Source organism: Bidens hawaiensis, unplaced genomic scaffold (genome assembly GCF_021521415.1).
Source record: "Bidens hawaiensis isolate Kalapana, Puna unplaced genomic scaffold, B.hawaiensis_p1.1 tig00020828_1, whole genome shotgun sequence".
NCBI classification, from domain to species: Eukaryota; Viridiplantae; Streptophyta; class Magnoliopsida; order Asterales; family Asteraceae; genus Bidens; species Bidens hawaiensis.
In genome coordinates, this window is record NW_027493209.1 from 4,886 (window position 1) to 15,452 (window position 10,567).

The 10,567-nt window shown below is 38.8% G+C and overlaps 1 protein-coding gene across 1 annotated transcript; it reads right to left on the reverse strand.

The window, feature by feature from the left end:
* Positions 1-3,626: 3,626 nt before the first annotated feature.
* Positions 3,627-4,300, reverse strand: LOC143561839 (uncharacterized). Its single transcript, XM_077049809.1, has 2 exons — positions 3,735-4,300; positions 3,627-3,639 (listed from the first exon to the last, which is right to left on the reverse strand). Exons 1-2 carry the CDS (start codon positions 4,298-4,300, stop codon positions 3,627-3,629), a joined length of 579 nt encoding a protein of 192 aa, XP_076905924.1.
* Between the last annotated feature and the right edge of the window lie 6,267 nt (positions 4,301-10,567).

A 10,567-nucleotide genomic window follows, 5' to 3' on the forward strand; every position in this document is an offset into this window, starting at 1 on the left:
CTCATTCCGTTATTTTAATCCATGCAATCCTTTCAAGTGCTAAGGACTACCCATTCCGTGTCTGCAACAATTTAAACCAATTGGACCACATTTTTTTTGCCAATTGTTATCAAAGACTTTCATGTTTCATGGCCTACAACCACATATATATGGCTCAAAAACTCCCATGGACTTTGTTGAACACGATCAATAACTTTCAATGCTTGTAACTTGTAAGTTGTGCCCTCCGTAAAATTTCAATTTTTTTGCCATATTTAAAATAATGCATATAATAGATTTGACTTTCTATTAAGATTTAGCCTAAATATCTCACATTACAATATCAATTTTTAGTGCTTGCATGAACTTGCTAATCTTTCATTCATGTAATGAACCACTAATGTTTAGCATCGGAGACAAACAAAAGTTGTGAGGGATAACAGTAAGTAGTTAACCGTTAACATAATAATTTAGTCACTGGTCATATGATAGATATAACAAGTTATAATTGCAAGCCCCAAGATACTATCACACGAGTGACGAAGAAAAAATCTAGAGTCCTATTTCATAACTCCCCCGATTCATCCATTGCAACTCGTAAGGAATTACCAAGAAATTTCAGCTTTATATTTTATAATATGACATATGACATGATGTAATACATTATTTAATATGCTACATTTATTGGAAGTTGTTGAAGCTTTTCATTGAATGTCATCATTCATCACTAGTCATTTAAATTTAAGGGAAAATTCTAAAAATAAGTGTGTATGTAAATATTTTTCAGGTTTCGGTGTCATTTGCATGAAACTCTCAAAATAGGTATTATAATCTGGTCGTGACGAGTAGTTTGTATAACCAATTAAAGTTTGACACGTGTCTTTAAACTAACCGTAACGAGCAGATTTACTAACCATGTACTCGTCACGACTAAATAAGTTTTATGCCTCGTAATCAACTCCCACGAGTAATTCATAAGTTATTTACTCGCGACGAGTAGATTGTAAGGTTAAACTAGTCGCGACGACTTAACTACTAATAAATTACTCGTGTAGGGAATGTAAACCATGTAAACTAGTCGTCGCGACTAAATAACTTATAAATTACTCGTGGACGTTTATTGCAAGGCATGAAACTTATTTAGTCGTGACGAGTAAGTGATTAGCAAATCTGCTCGTTACGATTAGTTTAAAGACACTCGCCAAGTTTTAATTGGTTGTACAAACTACTCGTCACGACTAGATTATAATAGTTATTTTGGGATCTTCTTGCAAATGACACATAAAACCTGAAAAACGTTTTCATAACGCTTATTTTGGAAATTTCCCTAAATTTAATTATATTTTTAAACAAAAGCTACACCTCAAGAATTCATGATACCATTTTGATCTCTCAAAAGATTATCTACATGTGACTCGATCTAAAAAGTAAGAGAACGAAATCGATAATTGCTCTCAAGATGATCATAGTCACGAAGATTGACCCGCTTAAGGAAAAATAACCTGCTTGGTTGTAACAAAAGAACAACGGTGTGATTATGCACAATAGGTTACAATTTACGAGTTTATCATTCATAACAGTCATAGTAAAACTATGTGGTAATATACTTTTATTCTAGTAGTTATGAAATACAATGATATTTTTGATAAAAGCATGAAAGTTCAAATCTACATTTACAAAAGATATAAAGGATCATATTCCAAGTAAATAGTGGTGTGGTTTAACATGTAGTGCAGATACAGGAATTAAATGGCATGACGCCAGCCAAGCCATTGACAAGAATCCGTCCCCACATGTTTTCTTATTTTTTAATAAATAATAATTGCATTTTGTTTTGTCACCGTTTGCTTTATAAATATATATGTAAAGAATTATTTTAAAAATATTAAACACTCCATGGCCCATGGTCATAACTCATAAGTCATGACATGTGGTTTACTTGCCCTTACATCACCTCACATGCTTCTTCCTGAATTATTATTGTTATTTTTCTTTTTCAAGATAAATTACCTATTAATCTATTATATCATGTCTAATATTATTATTTTTCTAAAAGTTCAATTAATTAATAAATCAACATGATATAATAATTCAAATGATTGATTTAGCATATAAAATTTGGGGCTTTGATCTAAAAGATTCTGAATTTGGATTTTTATATGTATTCTTTTTTTTTTCCTGTCTTAAAAATATACAATTTGTCAAACACTTACGGCCTAGTTGAGTTTAAATGTCTAATTTATCCTTTAATAAAAAAAATATATGCTTATCACGTAAATGTAGAAGCAAGTTTTAAGTTCTAAGTGTTAGGGTATGGTATATGTTGTATTGTTGTAAGATTGCGGTTGATAAATAATTTTTTTAGATTTAATTGGTGAAAGAATATGTTGTAAGATGTGACCCTACATCCTTTGACACATTTTGACAAATATTCCTTTAATAAAACTAACATTGGAGTGGAGAGTGTCTAAAAAGACAGGCCTACACTACTAGAATATATCTTTAAAAGCATATGTTCATACACTCACTATGTTTTGATATGTTGTGTGCTTGCACACACATAACTACTGAACTACATAAGTGGCTAATTTATGTTAGTAAACATTTTCAAGTTAATTTGAGCAGTTAATTGTTGTTAATTAATGATAGCTTACATGTTAAATAGTGGCATTCTCATCTTGATCTTCATTAGTATGCTTTCATTTAAAACACTATCATCGTCAACAAATAATTCCTATTAGTAGGATTTTGAACTGAATGTAATATTTCTATTCTTCAAATATTTGTATACCTATTAGCAAACCATGTGTCAAGTAGTGATGCCAATTTCTTGCAAGACTCGGAAATAATCAAGTTTAGATTTGTCATATCTAACTAGTTCTATAAACGGGTCGTGTTCGGGTTGGCTTTTTAATTGGTTAAACATGTCATTTTCGGGTTGAAATGCTTAACCCGTTTGATTAAACATGTTGTTGACCAGCTTAACATGCTTTACCACCCGCAACCCAATTAACATGTTCATAACTCAATGACTATTTGATTACTAGTCAACCAGTTTGACATACATAGACAAACGAGTTAAACGAGTTATTTTTTGGGTTATACAGTTTAAGTGTGGACATGATAAGGTTAGTTTTTTGTGGCACAAATAAAAATACGTGTCATGTTTAGGTTGACCAATTTAACTCCACATCCTAAAACTTATCAATGCAACTTAATTGACTCTCTAAACTGTCAAATGGGTAAAAGTAAAATAGTTATAACCGTTACTTGTAGATAAAAAAAATATCTCATTTAACCCGGCGTGGTACCGAATAAGTTTCAATTAAATAATTTGGGACTCTTTTAAATCTTTATTTCATAGAGATGTTATATTTAAAAGTATTATTGCTTTATAGACAATGACAATTTCTTTTTATTTTTTAGGCTTTAAGATATGTGATCAACAGAAATGGTAGGATTCCCATTGATGCACCGACACAAACGATGTGGTTTGTAAATATATTTCTATCCTTTCCTATGTCTAGTTTTTTTCTCTATATGTTTATTAATATTACCACTACTGGTAATATAAACAAAATACCCTCCTATTTTGTCTTTAACTTTTTTTTGAAAAGGCGGTATTTTATATAAATAAATAAAAACAGTCATAGCAAGTAGCTAGAACAAAAAAACATAAAACATTACAAATACAATAGAAGGTTCTTAAGCCACTCGATCTTAGAAATATTACATTACGATTTCTGCTACTATACCATAAGAACGAGAAATTTAAAATTTCATCAAATATCGTTTCTTTGTTATGCCGATTCTTCTCAAATACCAAGTCATTTCTGAATCTCCAAATAATCCACCAAGTGACAAATATAATCATCCCGATCATATCTTTCTTATGAGTTTGGACTCTTAAAGTGTCCCACCAAGACATCAGCTCAATCGGAGCCAAAGAGGAAGACAACGGTAGGCCAAGCCAAGAAGCAACAAGACCCCAAATCCGATTAGCCACCGAGCACATACCGAAAACATGGTCAATAGACTCCTCATGATCATTACAGATAGGACATAAAGAACTCGGAATGTATATACCCTTACTCACCAGATTGACTCTCATAGGAAGTCTCTTAAGTAACACCCTCCAAGCAAAAATATTAACTTTTCTAGGAAGAAATTTGAACCATATTGTCTTTCGAGCCCACGAAGGAAGAATAAAGTCATCAATAACCTTCCTTACACCCTTAACCGTGAAGTCTGTCATATCCCCAAAACTCCAAATCCATCTATCTTGAGAATCCGTTAAACTTACATGTCCTAACTCCACCATCAAATTATCAAATTGTTCACTTTTCTCCCCCCTCTAATCTCTCTTCTCCAATTCCAAGAACCACCGTCTGCCGTTTGATTAACAAAACATTCCTTGTCCATTTCCAACGCATAAAGGCGAGGATATTTGACCGCCAATGTACTACTTGTCCCCCAACAGTCTAACCAAAATCTAGTTTCTTGACCATTTCCTATCTTTTTTTGAACAGCCGAAAGAGGAATTACTTCTAAATCGTGTAGTTTATTAAATGAGTTACACATAGACGACCACACACCCGACCCTAACCCACTATTTTCACGATAGTTAGGATTCATTTCAACTCCATATATGGCTTTGATCAACTTAACCCACACACAATTGCTATCTGAAACAAACCTCCAACGCCACTTTTGTAAAAGAGCCTTGTTAAATGCCTCCAAGGAACCAATCTCGATACCTCCTTTCTCTTTAGAGGCCAACACTTGTTTCCAAGACACCCAATGAATTTTTCTTTCGTCATTTTTAAAACCCCAAAAGAACCGAGACCGAATTCTTTCCAAAACCTTCAAAACACTTGGAGGCACAACGAATAGGGAAAAGAAATAAATTCCCAAGGCTCCAAGGACCGAAGTGTTTAAAAGAGCTCTAGCTCCAATAGATAATAAATTTGACTTCCAAACCGAAAGACGAGTTTTGAATTTATCTATGATAACCTTCCAATCTTCAACCCTTTTCATACTCGAACCAACCGGTAAACCCAAATAGGTGAAGGGAATTTTAGCCGGAAGACAACCTGTCAAAGAAGCACGTAAAACCACCTCCTTGTAACACCCCGACCAAAGGCGGATTATACATCGGGGCGCCACATATTGTTTCATTACTCGTGACACTATTAGTGTCAATATTTATTAATACACATTTTATCGCGCACGCGCAGCGGGGAAAATAAAGAACATAAATCAAACATAAATCAATATATTATAAATTATAACATTCAAACATCATTAACTTGTCCTGATACATTTTAATTCTAGGTCCAAAAGTAAAAACGTCCTACGTGTCCACAAGCTCCAAAACAGCTACTGCAAACCTGAACATGTGTTAAAATAAACGTCAAACACTTGCGTGTTGGTGAGAGATCAAGTTTAATACAATACATAGATAACAATAAAATCTGCGCGCAACATGTGTATGTCTGGGTTTCAACAAGGGTGTAATCAGATCGGGACCAACTCTAAGAGACAAGACTGCCAGTGCTCACAATTGAGCTCACAAACAAGACTAACTGTGCAAGTGTAACAAAAGAGAAAATCATAAACGATAGTTCTCCCGTGTTCATCTAATGGTACCATGAAAACTGCGGAATAGACCGACAAGACGGTTAATGATCCACACATACAAATAAACAGCCAAGTCTACGTCCTCAACACATGGGATACTGCGCGACTAAAGTTCATAAACAGTTTAAGACTCAAGTTTTGTATGAACACATGAACATCCCAAAGCATTTAAAATAAAAAGGGATTAGATACGAGATAACTCACTTGATAAACGATGCGGTGAAAGATATGCAAGAATCAACTCTTAAACAAGCAAAGTTAACCTATAATTAAGATTATTGTTTTAACGATCTGTTTTAAGTCTTGATAATAAGTTAGCATAATTAATAAGTAAATTATTATATAATATATATATATTACCGGAAAAGCAGGGCAGAACAGGGAGGAAGACGGAGGCAGAGAGGAAGACGGCAGAGAGAGCAAGGAGCAAGAGAACAGGAGAGATTAAGTGTTTGTGTGTGATGTGTTATGAAAATATTATTATTATTTATAGGAAAACCCTAGGAGACACAAACCCTAGAAAAAGGGGAAAAGATCTCAAAAAGTAAAAGAAAAGATATCAACGGTAAAAAGTTCTGAAAAGTAAAGATATCAAAAGATATGGCAGCTGCAGGGGGCAAGATAAAGCTGTCAGGGAACAGTAAAAAAAAGCATGGGCGGTTCAGATAAAGGTACAGGTCAAGCATGGCAAAAGCAGATTCTCAAAAGATTGTCAGTCACTTTATCTCTCAACCAATGGGGTTGGTGCGCATGCTGCGCCGAAAGTAACTTTTCAGACATAAAGCAGATTAGGTCAACAGCTCAAAAGATAAGACAACACAAAAGCAAATGGCTAGATTTAAACAGAAGATACAAGGGTTAAGCGCGGGAAGGCTGAGTGCGCGAGCGCGAAGGCTGGCACAACAATCCTTAGCGTACTGCGGGAAGAATCACAAATCCTTAGCGTGCTGCGTGAAGAACAAGAATTCTAAGCGCATCGCGGGAAGAACATACATTCTTAGCGCATTGCGGGAAGAACATGCATTCTTAGCGCGCTGCGGGAAGAGTTCTCTTCACGCATCGCAGGAACAAGATGTCTTCACGCAGGCTTCCATGTAAGGAGTCTGGCGCGTGGAGCTGCAGACATCCTTAGGCGGGAAGAACCAAAGGACAAGCAAAGAGTTGAGGGAAACAAGGCTTAAGGGCGGGACGGCGACAAGAGGGAAAAGAAGGCGGAATGAGAGAAGGAAGAGGGCGGGACGGCGACAAGAGAGAGAAAGAGGCGGGAAGGAAATATATATATTATTATTATTAAAAATAAAACATAAGTATATAAATATATTAAATCATAAAAGAAAGGGATCGGGTCAGAGAAACGGGTACCTGGGTCGGGTCGGATCGGGCAGATGTCACAGTCTCCCCTACTTTAAGAAATTTCGTCCCGAAATTTATCTCGAAGTAGGTTGCGCAGAGAACAGGCGCGGGTACTTGATCTTCATTTGATCTTCCCTTTCCCATGTAAACTCGGCTCCGCGCTTGGACTCCCAACGAACTTTCACGATAGGGATACGACTGCGCTTGGTTTGCTTAACCCCGCGATCCATAATCTCAACAGGCTTCTCAACGAAATGCATAGATTCATCAACTTGAACTTCATCGAGTGAAATGTGAAGGTTCTCGTCAGCTAAACACTTCTTGAGATTGGATACATGGAACGTTGGATGCACATTACTGAGCGCGGGCGGCAGGTCAAGTCTGTAGGCAACTTTTCCCACACGCGCGAGAATCTTGAATGGACCAACATAACGAGGAGCAAGCTTACCTTTCTTCCCAAAGCGGATAACACCTTTCCAAGGCGACACTTTGAGGAGAACAAGATCACCAACTTGAAATTCGAGAGGCTTCCGTCTACGATCTGCGTAACTCTTCTGTCGGCTTCTGGCAGTCAGCAGATGATCACGGATCTTGGCGATTTTATCGGTTGTCTCTTGAACAAGTTCGGGTCCTGTGATTTGAGCTTCACCCACTTCGCTCCAACAAATCGGGGAGCGGCACTTACGACCGTAAAGTGCTTCAAATGGGGCCATACCAATACTGGAATGATAGCTGTTATTATAAGAGAACTCGATCAAAGGCAGGGTGAATCCCAATTACCTCCAAAATCAAGAACACAAGATCGGAGCATATCCTCAAGAGTTTGAATAGTTCGCTCAGACTGACCGTCAGTCTGAGGATGATATGCCGTACTCATGTCCAAGCGAGTTCCTAGCGCAGATTGGAGAGATTTCCAAAAGCGAGATATAAAACGGCCATCGCGATCGGATATGATGCTCAAAGGAGTACCATGGCGGCAGACAATTTCCTTGACATAAAGCTGCGCGAGCTGCTCAACACGGTAGTTTTCACGAATGGGCAGAAAGTGAGCAGATTTAGTCAAACGATCCACTATTACCCAAATGCTATCATGTTTGCTTGCTGTCAAAGGTAACTTGGTAATAAAGTCCATCGCTACACATTCCCATTTCCACGTAGGAATTTCTGGTTGTTCGAGCAAACCAGATGGGCGTTGGTGTTCAGCTTTTACCTTAGAACAAGTCAGGCATCTAGCTACGAACACAGCAATATCCTTTTTCATACCGGGCCACCAATAAGTTATGCGCAAATCCTTGTACATCTTATCAGCGCCAGGATGAATAGAATACCGAGATTTGTGCGCTTCACTCAGGATATCAGCGCGAAGATTCTCATCAAAGGGAATCCAGATGCGATTAAGATAGCAGAGAATTCCACTCAGATTGGGCACAAAATGTGCTTCCGCGCCACACGCTAACTCGGCGCGAAGGTTACCATTACTGATGGATGCGCGCTGCGCGTCACGAATACGCGATTCAAGGTTGCTTTGAATCGGCGCGAAGTGAAGCTGGGTGCGCGGCAAGATACAGTTAAGCTGGCAGGGTTTTCGGCTGAGCGCATCGGCTACCACATTAGCCTTACCAGGATGATACCGGATCTCACAATCGTAATCGCTGATGAGTTCGTTCCATCGGCGTTGTCTCATGTTAAGTTCCTTCTGATCAAAGATATGCTGAAGGCTTTTATGGTCAGTGTAAAGGATACACTTAGTACCATAAAGGTAGTGTCTCCAGATCTTCAAGGCAAAAACAACTGCACCAAGTTCGAGATCGTGAGTTGTATAATTCTTTTCATGAACCTTAAGTTGCCTTGATGCGTAAGCGATAACCTTGCCTCGTTGCATAAGAACACAACCGAGACCTTGGTTGGATGCATCGCAATACACGACAAAATCATCATTACCCTCAGGTAGCGCAAGAACAGGAGCTTCACACAACAAACGCTTGAGCGTTAGAAAGGCTTCTTCTTGCTTCGAGCCCCAAATATACGGTTTTCCTTTGTGCGTCAGAGCTGTTAAAGGCAAAGCGATCTTCGAGAAGTTCGAAATGAAGCGCCGGTAATAACCAGCTAAGCCTAGAAAGGAACGGATCTCAGAAGGAGAGGATGGCGTAATCCAGTTCTTGATTGCTTCAATCTTGGATGGGTCGACATGAATACCCATCTTGTTTACAACATGACCAAGAAACTGTACTTCATCAGACCAGAATTCACACTTGGAAAGCTTAGCATAGAGCTGCTCGGTTCGAAGCTTCTGCAACACCAACCGAAGATGTTGCTCATGCTCGGCCTTGGTCTTAGAATACACCAGAACATCATCGATAAACACGATCACGAATTTATCCAAGAAAGGCCTACACACCCGATTCATTAGATCCATGAAAACGGCGGGTGCGTTGGTTAGACCGAAGGACATGACCAAGAATTCAAAATGGCCATAACGAGTTCGAAAAGCAGTCTTCGGCACATCTTCATCGCGGATGCGCAACTGGTGATAGCCAGAGCGGAGATCAATCTTCGAGAAACAAGAGGCACCTTGGAGTTGATCAAAGAGGTCGTCAATACGCGGTAAGGGATACCGGTTTTTAATGGTGAGTTTGTTCAACTCGCGGTAATCAATACACATGCGAAACGATCCATCTTTCTTTTTAACGAACAACACCGGAGCACCCCAGGGCGAAGAGCTATGGCGGATGAATCCTTTAGCAGTCAACTCTTGAAGTTGACTTGCCAATTCTTGCATCTCAGCGGGCGCAAGACGGTAAGGAGATTTAGCAACGGGGGAAGCACCAGGGACAAGATCAATACGAAACTCGACTTCACGAGCGGGAGGGATACCAGGAAGATCATCAGGAAAAACTTCAGGGAAATCACGCACGACAGGGATATCGCGAAGCTTCTTTTCTTCAGCAGGTTTAACCACATGGGCTAGAAATGCAACACACTTCTTCCGCATGAGTCCTTGGGCTTCGGCGCAAGACATAAGCTTAAGACCACTGGAGGGTTTCTCGCCGTAAATGTAAAGATCACCATTTTCTCGAGGAATGCGAATCAACTTCTTGGCGCAAATAACTTCGGCGCGATTCTTCGAAAGCCAGTCCATACCAATAATAACATCAAAGCTTCCAAGAGGCATAGGGATGAGGTCGATCAGAAAATCGTTTTCGTTAAGGTTAAGCGTGCAATCTTTAATTACCGAGTTTATTAAAACAGTTTCGCCATTAGCCAATTCAACTGAAAAATCTTCTTTTAAATCGCTGCGCGGTCGCGCAAGCTTCTGCTCGAAGGCGCGAGAGATAAAACTTCGATCGGCGCCAGTATCAAAAAGTATAGAAGCATAAAATCCGTTAAGCAAAAATGTACCATTAACTACGTCGTTATTCGCTTGCGCTTGGTGCGCGGTTATGTTAAAAGCTCGGCCACGCGTCACTTGGTTCGAAATTTGGTTCACCGGATTCGCTTGAGTAATCTGAACTTGTAGTCTCGGGCACGCGTTCCGGAAATGACTGGGATCACCGCAGTTAAAGCACGATCTGGGTCGTGGGTTTTGGTAGGTTGG

Excerpts from the sequence above, each read along its gene's own strand:
- LOC143561839 (XM_077049809.1), bottom strand. The coding sequence starts at position 4,300 with ATGGTGGAGTTAGGACATGTAAGTTTAACGGATTCTCAAGATAGATGG.